Source organism: Protopterus annectens, chromosome 7.part0 (assembly GCF_019279795.1).
Source record: "Protopterus annectens isolate FY-2018-M chromosome 7.part0, PAN1.0, whole genome shotgun sequence".
Taxonomy (NCBI): domain Eukaryota; kingdom Metazoa; phylum Chordata; order Ceratodontiformes; family Protopteridae; genus Protopterus; species Protopterus annectens.
In genome coordinates, this window is record NC_056739.1 from 1204014066 (window position 1) to 1204037776 (window position 23711).

At 42.4% G+C, this 23711-nt stretch overlaps 1 protein-coding gene across 1 annotated transcript in view; it reads left to right on the forward strand.

Annotated features, from left to right (window-relative positions):
- LOC122806967 (ornithine decarboxylase antizyme 2-like) overlaps window positions 1–2566 on the forward strand; it is a gene marked incomplete in the record, with an annotated part of 281144 nt that extends 278578 nt beyond the window's left edge. Inside the window, 1 exon segment of the mRNA XM_044077822.1 lies at window positions 1162–2566. Within this exon segment, the coding sequence (XP_043933757.1) occupies window positions 1162–1289 (128 nt within the window).
- Between the last annotated feature and the right edge of the window lie 21145 nt (window positions 2567–23711).

Here is a 23711-nt window from a genome sequence, read left to right on the forward strand (position 1 = left end):
TTAACCCCATTCCAAATGTAATCACTTTAGACATGTCAATTACTTCAAAGGCTTAAAGGAGCCAGCAACCTACTTCAAAAAACATTTATATAAAGGAATAGTATGGTATAAAAATTACCCTAAACTAAATACAAATATAAATTATTCAAAAACCATACAAATACATTATAATAATTATTCTATGGTTTATTACAACATACTATTACAAAACTTTACTCTAAGAACTATTCCTTAAACCCTTAATAGGGATTTTTTTCAAAAATATTACAAAGTAAGAGCAACAGAAATGAGGAGCAAGTCACAGTATGTAATCTGTATTATTGGTTGTGGTTGAGAGAAGGTAAAGTGGTATGTTGGGCAAACTAAAAGGAGAGTTGAAGTAAGGATTTTAGAATATTTGGGGGATGTTAGGAAAAGAAATAGTCAAAACCTGGTAGCAGAACACTTTATTTCTGCTCATGGGGGATGCCATAAAAGTCTTTTTCAGTATGTTAGCACGTCCGTTTTTGGAATTTGGAGGCAGTTTTAAGGATGAATTAAACAAACTGGAATGTAGGATGATCATAAATTTTAGAACATTACAACCAAGGGGTATGAACATTGACAGCAGTCTTACTTTGTAATATTTTTGAAAAAAATATTTGTCCTTTAAGCCTTTGAAGTAATTGACATGTCTAAAGTGATTGCACTTGGAATGGGGTTAATGTGCTTGTTTTAATTTATTACTGAAATTAATTGATGGAAGGAAATGTGTATAAATTATGGGATGAGATGTGAGATTGTTATTCCTTCAAGGCAAAATGCAGAGGTATCAGAATAAATCAACTTGCAAATTTTCATCTTTGACTTGTGTTTCTTAAGCTGTGTCATTTGGGTTTTGTTTGTCTATTTGTACAATTTTGTGTTTTACTATGTATGACATTCCAAACAGGTTTGTTGTGCAATGGGAGGGAAAGTTGCAGTGGTCCCTAAATTGTATGTGGTGTTTGAGAATCAACAGTTAATGAATGTATTGCATCATGGAGTTAGTAACAAAGAGACTAGCTATGTGATGTGAGGAGACTAAAATAAACTACTAAGTATGTATTCTGCAGATGACATTAAATGCTTAGCTGAGTGTTCCAGAATTTCTTTATTAAACATATCTCATTTTTTCTACAGCATCACTGTTAAGAACATTTGGCTTTTTGGGATTTGAGATGGTAAGACCAGGTCATCCCATGGTTCCTGCCCAAAATGATGTCCTCTTCATGGTGTATTCCCTGGATCCGAATTCATTTGATGAATAGTAGTATTAAGAACGCTGCTCAGCACTTTAAATCTTTGGAATCCCTTTCTTCATTTTTTTTTTTAATAGGAGAGTACAGTGGTTATAAGTGATTGATTTTTCTCTTATCCATGTTAAAATAAAATGTTTTACTATTTAACATCCAGAAAGCTGCACAGATTATTCCTTGTGTATGGGAATGTACCCTTGCCTATAAGGAAAGGGATTTGTAGTGTGTATTGGACAGGAAGTGATACTTTCCTAGGCTATTACATGCAGTAGCAATAGTCAAGTAAAATTTAGTACCACTTAGATTAGATACAAACCGTCATTTATGTGAAGAGTAGAGCATTGCCTTGAAGAAACCGAGAATGCCAGAGATGGACACAAGAAGGAAATACAGTTGTGTAAAAAGAATGCTTTGTTTCTTTGCTTTTGTATTGAAGCCCTTTAAAGTTAATGTACCAAAGTTCAGGACACAGTTGCCTTTGTTGGCTGAGGTTTGTGACTCATCAGTGCATGCAGAAGCATACTCCACATGAGGGGTTTAAACACTTAACTTGGCATGACTTTCTGCCCAGAAGAAATGTAGTTTTGCATAATTTCATTGTGAAGTGACATAGGAATAGGTTGAATGTCTTAGACTTGAAAGATTAATGAAAGATAAATAAAGGTGAGGGCATTCTCTTACGACTGCGATTTGTGTACACAGAATTTACACTGTCCTGTTCTGCTGCTGAGTCTCGTGGTACTTTTGAACATTCTGTAGAGAGTTTTGTCACATGGTTAACACTGGAAAAAACATTAAATAACATAGTTTCTTCATATTTTTAAATTTTAAGTGTGTTGAACGTCAAAAGTTAAGTATTGTGGAAAGATGAAAGTGGAGGAGTGCAAGTTGAAAGTATAGTGTCTTCTGTATTTGGGTCCACTTTTTTCCTTGCCTTTTTGAAAAGTTTACCAGCCGATGTGTAGTATATAGAAAGGGGTGGAAGCTAAACTGTGGAGTGCCTTCTTATCTAAAACAAATATGATAGTGGTAAGAGTGTGAGGGGCATTAGTAAACAATGGCCTTTCTTGTTACCTTCATTTTTAAATAATTTAGTTAACTTTTTTATTTGAATTAAAATAAAGTAGTACATTGCTGTTCATAAGCTCAGGCCATCTGGGTTGTTTTTTTTTTTCCAAAAGGAATGTTATTTAAAATTTATACTTAATGTTAAAGGTATTCTTTGCTGTGGTCATCTTTTGAAATTTATATGTATATCTGGCTATGATAATAAAATTCATGTGAATGTATTTAAGTAATACTTTTGTGTCTATTTTATCCAACTGAAGTTTCTTCAGGAAGGAATACAGTGATAGTGGTAATCACCCTGATCATCCCCAAAACAGTTCAGGGATGTTTCACACCCTTCTCTTCCTATTGGATAAACTGATTAAAGGGTGAACTTGCCATATTTTGGTCCTGCGGGCAATTTCTTTTGAAATAAAGTATGATGTGGGTAGGTTTATATTTGCATTGAGCATCTGAACTCCAAATTTCAAGATGGCTTATAATACTTCCAGTGTAAATCTATAAGTTTGGCAATGCAGTGTACAACTGTTTGTCCCTGATCCCTAAAACCTTTACACATGCACAGCTAATGTAAGATGATTTGTTTTTCACTACTTTAGGGACAGCATGTTGTGTTACACTGGTAGCAGTACCTTTTTATGTGAAAGTAAGATGATCCAGTCCTGACCTCGATACTTCAGGAGCTCTGCTACAAGCTCCAGCTCCCAAAGGTTTTCACTGAGAGCTTAGTCAGGCCAGTACATCCAGTCCTAACCCTGGTACTGCAGGTGCTCATCCACAAGACCCAACTCACAGAGGTTTTCACTGAGAACTTTGTAATTGTGCAGTGCAAGCAAATTTAACACAAAGAGCCTTACTGTGTATTAACTTTAACTAGTCAAATACATGTCTTTCCTGTGCTGGTAAGTGAATGTGATATTTCCCCAAAGGAGTAGTCCTTGCACTCTTAAGATCACTTACTCAGTTGGCCACTGTCCCTTCTCTTGACCAATAGAATAGATCGCACTGTATGTGTCAGTTACTTAGGCTCCCTAACATTCTGATTTCTGAATTCATTAAATGAAAGAAAACCTGTTTTAATTTGTGCTTCCTTGTTAATTGCTTTGTACTGGCTATTAAATGATTGTGGTCTGTAATAATTTACCTAAGAGTGGGAAGCTTGCTATGCTCAGCCTTACTATTCACTGCATTGCTTCATTCCCCTACCCTACCCCCAATTCCCACACACGCCATCTTATTCTGCCATTATACTTCCCACATACACATTTCAACTGTGGCACCAATTCCCCAACCCTCCCCAAACAACCTTACTACTATTATACAAACACTCTGTATTTTCATATTTCCCAACTTCCATCTAACATTGAGCATTATTCCCAACACCCTTTCTCCCACCCTTACTGCTTTGCACTATATCCATTCATAGGTACTTTTGCGGAGGGATCTGACTATCTGTTATTCTACATTTCAACTTTTACTTTCCCAAAATACACTCTCCGTACTTACTATCTTAACTACATCATCATACTCTGGCCTTCCAAGCCCCTCTGTTTCTCACATTTCAGAAACATAAGAAAGAGAAGCTACCAGGACAATCTAGCACTCTTCCTTCATAGAAAATACTTCTTCCTTCCTATCGACTTTCTACCCATTTTCAGAATCCACCACTACTATATGTCCTACAGCCCTGAAACTTATTGCTTCCTTCTTGATTTCTACTACCTCACTACCTGCCATCAATAAAATACAGATCCCTTTACTTAATCATGCTCCTCTTCAGCTTATCCTCTGTTCTTCTACTGAAGCATCTATCCTCCTACCATGACTCATTTATAGCTCTTAACATCTGTCCAACTCTATCCCAACCATGTATCCATACCCCCCCGAACTCTCCACACATCACATCAAACCTATTTAATGATGCCCCTCACCTTTACTCCAAATATAGACTGATTAACTCCCATTTCAACTCAAATCAAAATAAAATTGTGTAAAAATATTCTGCAAAAAACAAAAATCAGGAATACCCCAAGATCCTAAAATCCTCGTTCACCCGTATCCTGGCCCCATCTATCACAACCAACATTAAGATAATTCTCTTCCACACACTAATGCATCCTCACAATGATCAACCCCCAACCTTGGTAATCTACAGTTTGTCACTGTAAGTATTAGAAGCATAAGAAATAAAATTACTGAGCTTGCATGCCTGGATTACCCAACACAAGCCTGATATTCTTGCTATAATTGAAACTTGGCTTAAACCTAGCTTGAACAATTCCAAAATTATACCCCCGTAATGACCATATTGTGGCATTGATTTAGTATTTCCTAATAACAAACTAATACCAAAATTCAAGTCAGCAGAGCTTCTTATTAAATGTGTATTACTGTCACTTACATCCTTACTGGTGACAGTACAGCTACACTAGAAAATATACTACATTGGATATCTGTAACAATTCCACAAGAAAAAATTAGTTGGATGTAACCTGCAACTCCCCATCATTTAGCATGAACGTGTACAGTTTCACACAGCCAGTTAATAGCAGGACATGAAATACCTTATTAGACTGGATCCTAGGATCATACCCTAACAAATTCACCACAGACATTTTCAGTGACCATCTCACCATCCTATACAACCAGACATTTCACACATCCATTTAAACACCAAGTTTATAAAACAATAAGCAACACGTTTAACCCCAAAATTTTAATTACTGCTCTGTCCTGTATTAACTGGAACATCCTAAAAATCCTTGCCTTGGATGCTGTAAATCAGTTCAAATTTCCTAAATAGCTTTGCACCTCCTAGAAGGAAGAGACTAAAAACAATTAATGCAGTTTGACTATCCAAAACAAGCAGAATGCTAATGCAGGATATAGGAAAAGTATTGAAAGAATGGCAAAAATATCAAACACCAAAATATCTCAAACTTCAAAATGCTCTACAACTGTACAAAAAAGCAAATCAATAAAGACAAAAAAATACTGTGACAACTTTCATAACAATAGTAAACACAACCCTAATAATTATGGTCAGCCATTAAAGAAATCTTACATCCTGGCCAAAATGTAAACCCTAACCCCTCTGTCAATAACTCGCCACTCAAAATTGCAATTTAACTATTATTTCATAGATAGCATAGCATCCCTAACTGAGGATTCCCCAACATCCAACCCCAACCCTGCCTAACAGCCACATATCACCACATCCACTTTCACCATAAAATGTCTGGGCACATCCTATATAAAACTATTCTTAAACAAATAAACACATACTGTACTTCAGATGAGAGTAGCTCTGATGTTGGGGAGAATTTATTAAAGCCTGTATGGAGTTATTTCCCATGTAGGCATAGTGGCACAGAGCTTACATGGAAATAAGCCATGTGATCCAGTAAACAGAGCAGAGGGGCGTGCACGAGTGTCCGGACACGGAAGTGTCCGTGACGGGCAAATCATCTCATAAGTAGGCGAATTGCATGTAAATGAGGGTGCTGGAGTGATCCAGCAAGCAGGCAGTCTGCAGACCCCATGTTGGTGTCCGAAGTGTACACTGAATATTTCCGTGTATAAGAAATTAAAAACTGAACAGGGGCTGTAAAAGCCCATTTAGAAGGTCAGAAATTACATAGTAAGCACAGATATGTGCAAAACTATGCCCTGTGTGTCCAAAACGTAATGCAAATTAATTTAATATAATTTTTTAATACCCATATTACGTTTGTGCGGCACGCAGCAGTGCACAAGCATGCCATTATGGGAAAAAAATATTTAAAACTTTAAAAATGAATAAATAAGACTTGTGAGAATAATGCATTTTAGGGCCCTGCATGGAGTATGTACAATGGTAGATTTCAGTGGTTGCTAAGGAGGCAGGCCCTGGAATTGTGTATTATCCAGGTTGTGTGCACAGATCTGTATGCAAATGAGCTGGGGTTACGGAATAGCAAAAATGGGCTACTGTGTCCGCAGATAAAATCCGTGTAGCCCCAGAACCATGTTGGTGTCCACAGAAGAACTAGCTGGCATGAAAAGGGGGTGTGTCACTGTATGTTTAAGCGATTGTAGCTCAGCAGCACCCATTTGTGCGGCGCGCCTCTCAGCTAAGCAGGGGTGTGTGTCCAGTCCTGCTAAGCTTTGTTTAGCTTCTGGGCAATTGTTTTAGTGGGTTTGAACTTGTTTGCGAGCCATGTCACTGTGCTTAGCAGGGAAGGCATTTTAAAAAACAAAAAGGAAATAGCAGCCTGTAAAAGTCAGTCATGTATATATTACTGATGACCCCTGTTCCACTTGCACTGGGCCATTCAAACCCCTCAGTGATGTACCTAACAGGTGGAATGCATCATAGTTAGCCAATCACACAGCCTGCATCTGCAGCAGACCACTATAAATTATGCATACACCCTACAATCTGATTTCTCCCCATACTCTGCACCATTGGAGTACAGACCTGGGAATTTTAACTGACAAGAATGCTAGGGGCTGCTGCTGCTCTGCTGCATCTGTATGTGCTAGATGCTGACCTCAGGGTCAGTGTGATGCTGCTGACAGTAGGCCTAGACTGATGAGTGTTCAGCCCCAGGGTAACCTTCCTGGAGCTACATGAGCTGGAGATTGTAGAACGCTACAGTGTGGACAGGGACATACTAGAAGAACTCACCGGGCTCTGCCGCCCTCAACTCAGACCCAGAGCCAACAGAGGGGAACCCATTCCAGTGGAAACAAAGGTATGTGTGGTCCTTAGAATACAAGCTATAGGTACTTTTCAAAGACCAACTGAGGACATGATGGGTGTCTCACAGGCATCAGCATCCGGGGTACTCCACCAGTTCCTGGCTGCCATGCAAACACATGCCAGTGAACATGTTTGTTTACCCCGCACCCCTGCAGAGAAGGCCAACAGTATGCGTCTCTTCTACCATGTAGCACATTACACTGAGGTACTGGGTGCCATAGACTGCACTCATGTACACATCAAAGCACCACCCAGTGAGGCGGGTAGAGTCTACATCAACCGCAAGGACATCACTCCAGCTGTCAGGTCATATGCAATGCCCAGGGCATTATCATGAATGTTTGTGCTGGCAGTTATCATGACTCCCATATCTGGCACACATCACAACTGTACCAGATGTTTGCCAGGTGGGGACATGCTGTACGGCCATCTACAGGGGGATGCTGGCTACACACTAGAACCGCGGATGATAATGCACACACACCTACTGAGGAATGCCATAATGAGGCACACTCACAAACTAGGAACATCCTAGAGCATGTGTTTGGGCTGCTCAAGTCACGGTTCCGCCTGCAGTACTGTCCAGCCACATGTGCATAGATGTTCACAGTATGTGCCATGCTACATAGTATGACCCTGCAGAAATAGCTGTGGCAGGATCAGCACAGGGAAGGGACACACAGCCCTCCACCACTGCCAAGGTCCCCACAACGACACCCACAGGGGGACTCTGAGGAGGAACCCCCTGAGGCTGTACCTGTAGGCAGACATAGGCATGCCCAGTATGCCCTGGCCTTGGCAAAACAGTAATGCATAGCTCATGCACTGACAACCTAGGGACTGACGCCTTACTCCGACTCACATACATAGAAAAAAGATGCCAGCCACACAACGCAACCTGTACCTCACCATGTATTGGCTGTGTACCGAGTCCATCAGACGGTCAGTCCTGCAACACAGGTATCTCAACTGCTGCATTCACAAGGTAAGTCACTCTCCTTTACAGCAAATGTACGGGGTACTACACTATGGTAGCATATGTATGGACCTGCTCTGTGTATGCAAAGGAATAGAGTGGGCTACTGGGCTGCTTGCAGTGAGCTAACAGCTGTGTGAGACAACAGGTACTCTGTCCAGTACTTGACTGCCCCATAATGTGCAGTAGATCACAAGGCAACAAAACCTACTGCAGTATGCAAGGGAAATGCCAAACAGCGTGGTCATAGGACAGACGCACAACTGTCAGTGCTAGAGTCCCCCACCCCCAACACATCAATGTTCCCATACAACTGCAGTAACTGTATGTTTGCATGGATATATCGGCAAACCACACAATCCCAGGGCTGTCCCAAACAACCTGGCTAACATGTTCTAATTTCCACATTATGCAGGGGTCAAAGTGTTGTCCGTCTGCTGTTGATAGTGTGGGGAAGTAAACCTCATGTTCTGGTGGCTGGTGTGGCTCAGTGGGCTAAGTACAGTAGCATGGTTGATGGTGCTCATGGTTCGAAGCCGGCTGCACCTACAATTTTTGCATGTGAGGTACTTCTGTGGTAGGAGTCCCACAGACTGTCAATATGCTCCAATCTGTTACTGCAAGACAGCTGGACAAAGACAGAGACCATGGAGGTACAGAGGCCCAAACCTACATACATTATACATGCTCTGAGTAACCTAGAAGGTGGCTAGTACAACAGCAGGTTGCAACTGGCCAGAGTAGCAGCAGGATGTAAAGGCCATCACTTAACTGCATCAGTACTTACAACAATTCAGTGGGCTCCATTTAGTAGTGCAGTACTGGAAAACACAACTGTATGAGGAACAGAGCAGACATATGGGGAAGAATGCTGGACATGCTGCTAAAACATGTACAGTAAGAGGTATAAAGACTGTCACCGTGTGTGGTGTGACATCATGTACCCCAGTTACATCATACCTACAACCACTTACAGCAGGAAATCTGGACAAAGCCATTAATACTAGTGGGACAAAGTCCCAAATACAAGGAGAAGGATTAACTACTGGCCAGAGAAATGTAGAAACTGGAGAGAATAACCGGTCATGCAGTAGCATGGGTTTCCTGGTGGGTATGGAGCCACTAACTCAAATGTCTGACATCATTTCCTAATGCAAATCTATAATAATTTGCCACTTATCTACCAGAAAATCACAATGCTATATAAAACTTGCCATACATATGATGCAACACTCTGTACATTCTATTGCAATCTGTACAGCCGATAGGTATGAGTCATATAATATGTTCAGCACACAGCCGGGGAATCCCTGGTCAAAATATTGGGGAGGTGCTGGACTGCTGAATCAGGTGCAGCAGCCAGTTGGCTGCAGCACACACAATCCCAGACTGGAATACAGGAAGGTCTGACCTGGAGTCACCTAGTCACCTTGTAAGTACTGACAGTCACACTGGGCATGCTCCTACACTTAGCTAACACACAGCTACACCTAAGTCGACATCCCTGTTTTTATATATATATATATATATATATATATATATATATATATATATATATATATATACACACACGTGTGTGTGTGTATGTATATCTATATATATATATATATACACACACACGTGTGTATGTATGTATGTATGTATATATATATATATATATATATATATATATATATATATATATGCACATACGTGTGTGGGGATGTATGAATATGCACACCCACACACACAATGCTGGCATTATCTGCACCTACACCCACAAAAGTTGTCTAGTAACACACCAAGGCCGCATAACAACATATTCCACCCAACCACAGAACCCTGCGCCTGTGGAATGTCACCCCGTAGAAAGACAGTGGTGAGCAGGTGGTGTAATGTGCAAAGGCTTCAGTGCAGGACTTGGACAGGCCATATTGTTAGTGGCTAATTCTCCACCTACCAAACTGCAACTGGCCAGAAATGGTGATACTGTGAGGTGTACACACACACACCGCAGGGGTATTAACAGGTACCCCACTGCTAGGACAGTAGATACAATATTACATACAATAATAATAATAATAATAATACATTCTGTGTAATACAAGGCCACTTTGCGTAGCCCACAAATTCTTTTGCTGAAGCCACATGTACACCAGATGTAACTCCTGGCATGTGAAATAAGCACCGCAAGCTATAGTGTGTAATAGGTAGGTAGGGGTTCTAATCTCACATAAGCCACCGTGTGTGTGTGTGTGTGTGTAGACATTTCCCTTACAGCAGCACAGAATGCTCATCTGGTCTATGTCTGTGCAATGGTCAATCATTTTATGGCCCTGTGACTAGCATCCTCCTCAACATTGGCCTCCCTGTCAACACCTTCTGCTGTCATCCACCTTAACAGCACTGGCTGACCATCACAAAACAGATGAGCTCTGTGGTGCATGCAATAAATATGTATTGCACTAGTTTATACTAATAGATAAGTAGGGGTTGTAATCTCACAACAGGAAAGTGTGTGTGTGTGTGTCTAAGTAAATATATCCCCTTGCAGCAGTGTACACATGCCCAACTCTATGCAATGGTTTTACATTTTTAGGGCCTGTAACTGCCTGCAAGACTCCCCATTGGCCTCCTTTACAAGGCCTGCTGATGTCATGCACCTTAACAGCTCTGGCTGACAATCTCAAAACAGATCATCTCTGTGTCACATGCAATAAGTATGTAGTGCTCTAGTGTATACTAATAGGTAGGGGTTCTAATCTCACAACAGGCATGTGTGTGTGTGTGTGTGTGTGTGTGTGTGTGTGTGTGTGTGTATGTGTAAATATATCAAATATAGCCCCTTGCAGCAATGTACATATGCCTGTCTCACTTCTCTCTGTGCAATGGCCCTACTTACCTGCCAGCCTCCCCATTGGCCTACTTTGCAAGGCCTGCTGATGTCATCCACCTTAACAGCACTGGCTGACACACTCAAAACAGATGAGCTCCATGGCACATGCAGTAAGTACATAGTGCTCTAGTGAATACCAATAGGTAGGGGTTCTAATCTCAATAAAGGCAACTCTGTGCGTGTGAGTGTACACATATATTCCTGTGCAGCAGTACTCATATGGCCCATATGGGTGTGCAATATTCATGTATTTTACTACCATGTCACAAGCTGCAGGCCCTAAATGGCCCACATCTACCTAGGCATAAGTGCTATGTGCCACTACCTACATTTGTATGTACAGAACACCCAGGTGACACTTATCAAGGGTAGCCTTGTCACAGGGTATGCATGCATGCATGATTACGCTGACTGCCCCCATTGTCCCTGACATGCTGTTCTACAGATATGCACCTAGGTAACCACCCACATATGCAGCCATACCTTGCTGATGTCATGTCTGGTGTGCTGCCTTGCCATCCTGTGTTACTGTATTGCCACCAAGTCTCCATAGGTTAGCCACTCAGACCCCTGGAACAGAAACATACACATTACTGTGAGACGCCTGTCATTCTGCAACAGTACCACCAATCTAACATCATGCAACAAAGGTACACAAAGTTTGATGCGTACTCATGACACATGTCAGCATACAGCACCTGTCATTGGCATAACACTACCACACTACAAAACTACATGTACTGTATTATAGTCACCCTGTGCATCAGACACATATTTGCATGTCCTTGCATCAGTGGTATGGATGGCATGGATGTGGCACAGTTATCACGTGCACATGATGTGGTGTGGGGGTGCCAGAGGCCGAAACTGTGCTAAACGGTTGACAGCACGTGTGTGAGTCAGGAAGGGGTGCTGTCTAGCTTGGGACATGGAGAGGTGCCATGTGTGTATAGGTTAGTAATGAGCAAAAATGTAGTTGCTTATAACAACATGCCAGAATATTCCAAATAATCCAGTAACATAACAATGCATAGTATATGGAACACAACAATAAGTAAGATAAGAGTATAATAGCATGCCAGTAATAGTTACGGCATAAGGCTAACAACATAGATAATTCAACAAGATATGTTAGTATGCAACCATTATAATACATAGTAATAATAAAACACAAGGCCCAACATAACGTTTAGACAACATATGTTAATAGTAAACCATAACCAATGTATAACCGTAATAAATTATGATGAAGATAAGGGGACAAATAAATGCAGTCCATTAATACCAGTATAGGCTATATAGTTTGCAACAGTACTGTTATATACTGTACAAGTCTGTCCTTCCTTTATGTATAACAGTGCCCTATAGCTGCTGTACCACGTACATAACTCTCGAGCTGTCTGCATGGGACAGTATGAGCCAAGCAGTGACACCTACAGGTACACAACTACAGAGGACTATTACATGTCAGGTGGACCTGTGTAACTACCAAAGTGTACTGTGGACTGATGTAGTGTGACTGTGCTATTGACATCATTACAATGATAGATCTGTGACAGAGGGATTAGGCAACAGTGATTACAGTCCATTACAGCATGACACTTGAGAGATATGTATCGTGTACAGTACAGAGAGTAAACAACTATCATGCCATCCTTGGCAGACATGGGGTTAGACTGTCAGCAAATGTTCAGTGACACACTAGTCATACAGCCATACCAAGATTACACATTTTATTTATTGTATTATATTTTATTACTATTGTACTTGTTGCCTGTTTTCTATGACCTCTTATCACATTCCTGATCAATGCTGTCAACAGTCTGTTACATCAGAATGCACAAATTATTAATCCATAATAAGGACTACTGCACCAATTTGCCTGTAATTCCTGTGGGGAGAACATCTGTTAATACACAACTGATTCAGTAATATTTATTAGTACTTGTCACTGGATTTGAACCCTGGTCTGTGTGTCACAAAATGTACATCAGACACAGCAATTAAACTGAGCTACTGAGCCACTGCTGACTATTGACTGACTGATATTTACCAAGAGCTCACCTGGAAACAAACTATGACCTAGTAATAGTACAGTTTTATACAAGACTGCAGTGGCAGTTAAACACATATGAATGAGATTCATGCATGACAGAGATACTAGGTAAAACTGTACATTAATACATAGAATGCAGGTGTACACAATAAACTCTTAGTGGGTGGAAATGTCTGTGATGTGTACAAACCATATCAGAATATTGGGTTGGCTACCTGACCCATATGCAGTTGCAGATAGTATATTTGCAGTCTACAGCTATTACAGTTTCATACTTGCCTTCAGCACCGTACCTCAGAGCAGGAATGCATATATCTGAAATTCAGTGGTTAAAGCAAGATGATCCTGATATACACGATATACCTTGGGTGTTCCTGGTGTTGCTTCAGATGTTAATGCCGAACAAATGTCAAAATGCATATATCTTGTAGTACAGCTCTAAATCTACAGTTTAGCATAACACACTTTCTTAGCTATATCTTGAGTCAATTAGTGATATTCTTTGTGTTTTTATTTCAGAGCAGATGTCCTACTCTATTTCATGAACAGCACTACTTGCACACATATTGCACAACACAGCTTTATTAGGGGTACCTTCATGCAGTTATTAATATATTTTCGAGTCTTTATTGCACAGCAGTTGATATAATGCAGGTGTTGCAATACAGCTGTAATTCCACAATTATCACATTAGAAACTTTATTTCGTTAACATTATCAGGTTTAATGCTTTAACCGTCCCTGTTTATTGCACCATAGTTGGCAGTAGTCCGTTATTACAGTACTGGCCTACGTCCACATTCATTGCAATACACACATCTGTACTGTATGTACCTACTGGCAGTGAATGAATTCCTCAGTCTTGTGTATTTGATTATGGATTGCAAATTAATCTGTACTCACCATACTCATGGAGCAACCTGGCCAGGTGCCCTGCATGGGCCTCTAGGTTGCGAGCTCTCTCCTTTGCAGCTGTAGGAAGAGAAGCACACCATTATGTGTACCTGTCTATCAGGGATTGGTAAAGCCGTGCTGATGGTACTTGCATACATCTGGAGCATCGTGGACCCAGGTGTCTAGAAGATCCCCCATGTTCTTCATGTTTCACTGTTGCAGTCATCACATTTGGATTATCTGCCTGCAGGTAGGCCTCAGCCGGCCTGAATACCAGAGTCCTGGGATTTCTGCATCGGATGCTGTCGCTCTTCCATGACGTCAGGAGTATAAAACATGCAGTCGATGCTATTACATCAGTCTTTCTTGCCATGCGGTGCCCAAAGCAGAAGCAGTTCACAAGTGCCGGTCGGCTGACTCCTGAGATTTTCATTTTTCGAGTTTCAGACCTGAAGTCTTCTAAAAGATAAGTACCGCGTTAAGGATCCTTTTTTCTTGCTCTAACCGATGTCAGAAAAAATTAATAATTGTCTTGCCTGTGGAAAGCAAATACCTCACAGAGATTTTCATTCTTACTGCGTCACCTGTTTAGGCCCAGAACATGACATCCCTCGCTGTCGGTTTTGTGCCTTGTTCAACGCCCAAACTATTTATTGTCGGGCAATTTTTGTAGCTATATTCTTTCGCTGTCAATCGCCATACTCCGAAATGGCTTCAATAAGCCATCCGCCTACTGATCTTCCAAAAAAACATAAAGGGTAAAGACAGACCAACCTCATAGGTTCAAGGCTGCCGACGACGTTAACATTAAGCTAGTCGCCAGCACTCATTGAGGCACTTTCGCAGCCCCTGATACCAGCTTCTGCAGATTCGTAGGCCTCTACTGAGACCCTTTCGGAGTCCGGTATGCCGCACGATGCTTCTTCAACTATGGAACCTGTGGATGTCTCTACCTTGGATGGGTCCGGAGCCACTGTGCAGGCACCAGCTTCTGAGGGTGTATTCAGGCCTTCCGATTTTCATATTAAACCGACGACTTCGTTTCAAACCAAAAATCCTGAATTTCTCCGGCCTAAAGTTTTGCTCTACACCTAGGAAACCGACAACCAAAACACAGTCTAGGGCCCACATGCCACAACAATAAATGCTTAGAATGACTGAGGACCTCATTACTTTAATTAGGGGAAGTCGGCCTTCGCCCTCAAAAAGACCCAGAACTGATTTTTCTTCTGATCAGGAATCTGATAACTCTGATCCTTCTGATTACCAGGACATACCTTTATCTACCTCTGAGGATTCTGATGCAGAGGATTCCATTCCTACTGCTTCCCCTCCAGAAAATTTTTCCTTTGATGAAACCATGCACACCCTTAGACAGCATTTCTGCTGGGAGAGCCAGGACTACTCTCTGTCCAAAAAGAGACTCGGGGAAATTTTTAAACTTGCCTCAGTACAGGCCTCTAGCTATCCCTCCTGTTCTGGAAACTTGTAGAGGTCTTCTTGGAGTCCATCCTTAACCCTGATACCTTGTCTCCAGCTCCCAGGAAACCTGACCGGTACTATAGAGTGCCTGACTCCCACAAATTCCTTTTTAAGAATCCTACTGCGGATCCAGATTCCATTTCCCAGGGACCTAAAGGCATTAAGGCTACAACTGCCAAAAATCCTACCCCTTCGGACAGGGATTCTAGGGCTTTAGACAGATGGGGTAAAAAGGTATACACCTCTGCTACCCTTGCCATTAGGGCTTTAAATTGTCAGTTTCATATGTTAAAGTATTAGCAGCATATTATGGAGCTAATTAAACAAAAAATGTTGTTGACTCCTGACTGTGCAGAACACAAAGATTTACAAGAGTAAATGCATTCTGCTAACCAAGTTGGTAAACATACTTTGCAATGTGGGTTTGATGCATTAGAAGCATCTTGCAAGACTGCTGTCACTGAGTCTGTTCTTAGAAGGCATGTGTGGCTTAAGGAACAGAACTTTCCAGATTGTGTCAAAGCAAAATTACTAGATGCACCATTAAATTAAGAGCGTCCATTTGGCAGTAAAGCAGAAGTAGTCCTCAAAAGAATGGAGGAGAAAGCTAAATCTATGCAAACTGTTAAATATTTCTTACAAGTACAGCCACCTAGATTCAGTAGACATTGGCCTTCAAAAAACTGGTCTTTTCCAGTCCCTTCCAGCCCTTCTCAGTCCAAGCCCAGGGGCAGCAGACCACCAAGACTTCAGTCTTAGGTTATGCACAGATCTAATCAATGTCATGCTCCCAAATCCAAAACAGAGAGTAGTAAGCCACCACTCTATGGCAAAATTGCACAATAACTTATCTTTAACTCCTCCGAGCCTTGCCCAAGTATTTATATCTTTAGGAGGGAAACTTGCCCTGCATGCCAAAAATTGGGAATGCGTTACCCAAGACAGATTGGTCTTAAGCATTGTTTCCCAGGGATACAGATTCAAGTTCCACTGACTCCCAACCCTAAACGGATGGCCAGACCTTCCCCCAAACCAGTGGGAAGAGGCCCAAACGCAAGTACTTTCTCTTCACAATATCCATGCTATTCAGCCTATCCCAGCAGAACAAAGGGGAAAAGGCTTTTATTCCAAACTGTTTCTGGTCCCCAGGAAAAAAAACTCCTGGCATCCTATCCTAAATCTGTCTATTCACAACACCTTTTTGGTGGTTCCAAAATTCAAAATGCTAACTCTTTAACGGCTGCTTCCTATGCTAGCCAAGGACTCCTGGCTAGCAACCCTAGATTTAAAAGGGAATCTTGCAGTAAATACCTACGCTTCAGAGCAGGCTGTATGCACTATCAGTTCTCTGCACTTCCCTTGGCTTATCTACTGCGCCCAAGGTATTCACAAAGTGCCTAGCTCCAGCCATTGCATATTGCAGGCAGAGAAGAATTCAAATTTACCCAAACTTGGGCAATTGCCTGATTCGGTGGACAGTCTGGAATTGCTACTTCAGCACCTGGTATTTGTAAAGAGACTTCTAACTTCACTGGGGTACACCATCAATGAAAAGAAATCACAGCTGGTACCCAGCCAAAAGATTGTATTCCTGGGAGCAAGCTTGAACACAACTTCCCAGATGGCATTCCTCACTATAGAGAAACAAATTTATTTGACAAACTATTTCAATCTACTGGCCACCAAAACCAGGCTATCTACAAGAAAAATACCGCAAGCCCTAGGGTTCATGGCCTCTTGCATTCTACTAATTCCATATGCAAGCCTGCATACGAAAAAATTTCAACGGTACCTGAAAAGCCTCTGGTGTCAACATTCTCAGGACCCGGAAACAATGATTCCTATCATTCCTTACCTAAGGACAGAGTTCCTTTGGTGGGCAGAGACCTGCAACCACAACAAGGGACTGGACTTCCTTTCACTGTACCCTTTGCCGCCCAAACCGTAACAACAGATGCATCAGACTATGCATGGGGGGCTCACATGGCAGGGCAGTGCATTCAAGCCAAATGGAACCCAAAGCAAATGTACCTGTATATCAATCAAAAAGAAATGTTAGCTGTACAGAATGCTCCGACAGCCTTCAAAGGCCTTATTCTTCCAGGACAACTATTAGTAAAGACAGACAACACCACAGTTATGTGGTACATAAACAAGCAGGGGGGAACCCATTCCTACCCACTCTGCAGACTAGCCATGGCTCTGTGGAACACCGCCTTGAGCAATCCAGTGTACTTACAAGCTCAATTCCTGCCAGGCAAACTAAATTCACTGGTAGATGACTTAAGCAGAAATCTCATGAACACCCACACAAGTGGAAACTGGAGCCCAAAATATTCGAGGAACAGGTGGGGGACACCAGAGGTGGACCTTTTTGCTTCCCCTCAAAACTATCAATTGAGCAAATATTGCATAAGAACTCCCCACAGCTAAGCTTGGAAAGTGGATGCCCTGTCCTTCACCTGGGAAAGCCTCTCAGTCTATGCCTTTCCCCCCTCTCCCCCTCCTCTCAAACGTTCTACTAAAAATCAAACAGGACAAGCCAAGGACAATCCTGATCGCACCAGACTGGCCACACCAGCACTGGTACCCTCTTTTGCACAGTCTGACAGTGCTACAACCATGGCACCTGCCTCACACTCCTTTCCCTGCTGTCCCAGCAGGTGGGCCAGATTGTCCACCTTCAGCTACAGACCTTGAACCTTGCAGCCTGGCTAATCCCCTGAACTCATCACCGGAAATCCTCAGTAAGCAGGTGCTGGATGTCATTCTTGAGGCAAGGAGGCCTAGTACTAGAAAATCCTATTTGGAAAAGATACTGTTCCTGGAGCCATTCTCAGGGAATGGACACAGCTGTGCCCAGCTTGCCTCATATACTAGATTACTTAACATACTCCACAAAGGCCAATCCTTTTCTTCAGTTAAGATTCATGCCTCTGCCATCTCAGCTCATTATAATACTGAGCCACCCCTCTTCTCTCACCCTCTGGTAAAACAGTTCCTGAGAGGAGCCAAAAATTTAAGACCCCCAGGAGAGCTCCCACTCCAGCCTGGGACCTTAACTTTGTATTGGAAAAGTTCACACTTCTGCCCTTTGATCATGCTGCTACAGCAGAGTTGAAATTCCTCTCATGGAAAACAGCTTTACTTCTAGCCATCACTTCAGCAGCCATTTCTAAATGGATAGCACACAGCATCCATTTTTGCTGCAAGCACCATGGGAAACCTACCCCAAAGGGGATCAGAACTCATTCCACAAGGGCTACATCTACCTCTACAGCATTTCTCAGGGGAGTCACTACCAGGGACATCCTGGAAGCTGCAACCTGGAGCTCTGTACACAACTTTCACCAAGCGCTACCACTTGCCTATCTTTTCTACATCCAGAGCTGGATTTGCCATAGCAGTCTTATAGGGCCTGATTGCCAGCCCTAATGCTTCTTGACTACCTGCACCCTTCCTTAGCTTTGGGAATCAACCCAAATGTGATGACTGCAACAGTGAAACACGAAGAACATAGTACAGTTGTGTACACTTACCATAAATGTAGATGTTCGAGTGTATTCACTGTTGCAGTCCTGGTTACCCTCGCTCTAGCCCCCTGACTTCTCTTTGCTTCTAGCTATCCTAGTTTGGTTTGGCATATATTGTACCATGTGTATTTGCTTTTTGCTGGGGGGTGTTCCATACCATATAATTGCTTCCTATTTTGGGGGTAACTGACATCTGGGGCAAGAAAAACTGATGTAATGGCATCGGCTGTATGTTTTATACCCCTGATAACCTGACATCATGGAAGAGCGACAGCATCTGGCACAGAAATCCCAAGACTCTGGTATTCAGGCCGGCCGAGGGCTACCTGCAGGCAGATAACCCAAATGTGATAACTGCAACAGTGAATACACCCTAACATCTACATTTATGGTAAGTGTGCACAACTGTACTTTCCAACACTTCATATCATCATAGTGGTGATGGACTTGCTCACCTGTGCAGGGGATACCTATAGCACTGATGCGATCATGTGCCAGCCAATCCCAGGCCTCCGCCTTGTACTCTGATCCCTGGAACTGCTCTGCAGCAGCCAGTGTTCATGGACTTTCACTAGGAGTACAACCATGACACTGGACTCCAGAATGCCCCACTGCTGCTCCCAGAAGTGTGCACCCTCTCCAACACCTGCCATAGTTCCTGCACAGTTCGAAGTCCGACTGATTATGTTGTATTCCTACCTGTTGCACTCAATATTAACTTGGTTTCCACCCTTACTCACCATTTGGCCATTTTTAAAACTGCAGCACATCACTTAGCACCATGCAAACCAGCTTAGCTAAGCTGAGCAGTGCTTAAACTGGCAATGCGTAGCAGTGAGCAGACCAGCTAAGCACAGCCAAGTGGTGCTTAAATAGAGTTTAAGTACTGCTTATCACGGCTTAGCAAGGTTTAGCAAAGCTTAGCTGAGCGCAGTAGATCATGATTTAAAAATAATTGGCATAATTTATCTTGCAAAAATAATTGCTTAATTTCCCTTCCATGTATTCAAACCCCACACCTTCCGCACAGGAGGCTGCAACTCTATCCACTTGGCTACATGTATACGTAGAATGCTGCTAGACTTTTACATATACCTCTCAGCTATGTTTGAGAACTGCTAAGCACCGCGGCAAGCAAACCTGCTCAACTATGCTTAAACTTGACCTTTGAATCATTAAATGCATTTGTTTTCTATTTTTAGATGTCTGGCACGTGTCAATTGCATGCCACTCGCAGCAAACTTTTTTAAAAAAATTATAAGATTAAATTTATTGCTATCAGGCACTTGGACAGTGCGGGGGGTGTGTTACTCATCTAAGGACACAGTGGCACACTCCCTACACTGATTCAATACTGCCTTCCCCAGCTCTCCTTGAATGACACACCTTCATTAATATGCATGGAGCACTACTGAGGGGGAACCCTTTACACGGCCATGGTACCTTCCATGAAGGGTGTACACTATGCCTACATGGATTTTATTAAATCCGGGGGGGGTGTCTTTTCTATCCATTCTTCAACTGATTAGTCTGAGACCCAACTTTCGATGCTTTTTCAGACTTTAGGGTCCATAGCTTAGACTCCTCCCCTTCCCATAATCCTCTCCTGTCCCCAACATTACACAGATCTCATTTGCTGCTTATAGAGTTTGGATGTGATTTGTAGTTTAGGTTAGTGAGATTATTTGATGTTTAGATTTTTTTAATTTTTTATTTAGCACTTGGATCATTTTTTCTGGGTAGTCATGTTTTCCTTCTTTTTATAGTGCCTTCCCTGTTCCTCATTTTCTGTTTAAAATAACTCTCTTTTTCTAGGCTTTTTTTCGATTTGCTGTTTTTACTGTGCTTTATCTAGTAACATTTGGTACCATTGCTGGTAATTTTTTCTTAGCTTTACACCTTTTCCCCCTTTTTATGTTAGTGTATTACTTGACTACCATTGTTGGTAGTGTTTTTTGTGTTTTTCTTTACAGGGCTATGTTGGAAAAGCCTTTGGGATTCAAGAAGTGTATGGTTTGTAGCCACAAGATGCCAAACTCTGACTCCCACTCTAAATGTGTGTGTACTTCTTGGGAGCAGGTCAATTGGATGAAGATTGCTTGATTTGCATGGCTTTTGGTCATCAAACTGCAGTTGACTTCCAAAATAAACTTGTACTTAAAGGTCTTATTTTCTCCATCTCTTCAAAATCTGTATCTGGAGCTTCCCCCTCCAATAAGAATTCCTCAGATAAACACAAGGTGGACAAAAGTGAAAGGTCCAAAGATAAGGTCAAGGAGATGAAGATGTGATTCCCTGATCATTCTCCATTGTCAGTTTTGTCTTTGGCTATGTCAGCAAAATCCTCCAAACCTTTGAATCTGACTCATCTTTCAGATCAGATTCCGATTCAGCCAAAGACCCCCCCCCCTTCCAGAGCTGAGGTTTTCCTAGAGCCTTTCTCTCCCAGGATGCTCTCACCTTTTCTTCAGGCAAGACCTTAACAGAGATCCTTGAAACCACTTTCTTGTATGATCAAGGCCCATCAGGTGTACCAGAAGCTTGACAGAAGCTGATGTGGATAGAATGATGACGTTCCTCAAGACTCGTATTCCATTAGGAATTCTCACATCTCTGTTTCCCATTGGATCCATGAGCTTTGGACCCACTCCCTTACCTATGGCTACTTCTAGCCTAATCAGACCTCCAGGTTCAGGATTATTGGAGCCAAGCTCTTCCAGATTGTCTTTGTCAGCTCTGAGGTTGTAGGCTTCCTTGACTCAAGCATCATCTCTGTCCCAACCCTCTCTGCTTTCTTTGGAGTGGGAAGGATCTCAGACTGAAGCTTCAGCATTCAGTCTGAGGGTAAGGTTTCAACTGTGAAGCTGTTAGTCGTCCCTTCTTCTTAGAGCCTCAAGGTTAGATATCTCTGCTCCAGCTTAGATCTCAAAGAAGTGCCATGGGGTGCCCTTGGCCATGCTGGTGTGGCAGCTTCTGCTTCTACCAAAGTGGTCTTGCATTCTCCTTGGGCCTCTGTCTTTGAAGCAGTGGAGAGAGCTCTCTTTCTAAATCTGGAGAGTGGACATTTTTGCCGCTCTTGGCTCCACATGCTCTACAACTGATAGCCCTGGGTCTTGGGTCCTGCACAGTCTATCCCATTGGGTCAGTTAGTTTACACTAGCCCTGAGACAGTCCTCAGGACTTCTCCCCAAACGTCTAAGTTCTCCCTGGCACTTCCACCCAAAGAGGCTGCTCAGAAGCATATGTGTAAGAGTAGACACATTGCCTCTGCCCAAGAATCTTAGACAGAAGACATGGATTTCGATGAAGGTGAGGGGGTCATCCAGCTCACACCTTAAGTATGTCTCATTCAGGGAGATCTTGAACTGTTGAGACAGAAAGGCTGTTGGTCTTCCAAAGCCTCATTCTAGGATGAATCCATGCTCCTTGAGCCTTTTGGTTCTGACTCTGCTACTCCATGAGTGGTCCCTGGCAGGTGAAATAGTGGATTCAGTCTCTTTTTGGGCATGGGAGGAATCTGACATTATTGAACTGATCCCCAGGCAAATACCTTGAGGCCCCCAAAGACCATTCTCATTGGACCAAAACCCTGTCAGTGGACGCCATGGTAGTAGTGACAGCCACTAATAAGGAGCATGCAGAAGAAAGAGCTTCTGTCCCTCCACCTATAGAGAATCCAAGACTTTGGACAGATTTCAGAAGCATGTTTATGCCTCAGCTACATTTGTAGTAAAGTCGCTGAACTTTTTAGCACATGATTAGGTTCCAAGGAAACTTGGCCAGGGAACTTTTCAAGCCTCTTTCTGAGTCCTTGTCTATAGAAAACTGAAAAACAGTGGATTCTCAGCTGTCCACTAATCAATCCCTGTCTAACACCTCCATGCATCTCATTACAGTGCAAACAAAGGTGTTTCAAGAGCCTCATGAACAGGCTTTGCAAATATGGAGGCATGTGTGGATGCACTTCTGTGATTTTGTGGGGCTATTTGACATCTTTTATCAATACCCTGTTTCGTGGGTCCACTTTGTTTGGCCCCAAGGTCAAAGACACAGTCTCCAGGAGTGGCCAGGATGGGGAAACTCTTTCTGCTATAGGCATTCAGTTTCTGCCTCCAAAGGACCTTCTGTAGAAACCAGAATGTGGGTAAGCAACTGTGGTTTAGGAAGTCTCAAGGATTTTCCCAGGATTCCTCTGGAGATAGATTCCTTCAAGTCAGGAGGGGTATTCTAACAGTGTGAAATGTCCTTGTGGCAGAGGAGGCCTGCATAATCAAGGCTTCAGGGGTCCCTTCTCAGGCTTTTCCAGCTCTCCTGAATGGTTTCCCAACTGGAAGCAGTCGGGGTGGTTGTCTCTGCACCCAGAAGTATAGACCTCCATTACCAAAGATGTCTGTTGCAAACAATAATTTCCAGAGGCTAGATTCCTTTTCTATATCCACCCCACTATGAAACTGCCTTCCCTACATACTACCCTCTCAAAGAAAAGCATCCGCATTAGAAATAAAAAAATCTGCTAGACAAGTGAGTCATCCAAAAAGTCCCAGCAGACAACAAAGGGTTTTGAACTTGTTGCAGATTATTTTAGTGACAAGAAAAAACAGAACCTAAGGCCAAATGCATGGCAGTGGTCGCAGCTCATCTCTGACTGCAAGGGTTCCATGTGTTCTCATAACTAGACTAATGTCTCCTCACTCCTGCTACCAAGCCTCTGCCAATTCAGGACAGAAACTACTTCAGCTTTTTTCCAGCCTGGGAATTATAGTGAATCAGGGCAAATATAATTTTTCCCTGAACAAATTCTGCATTT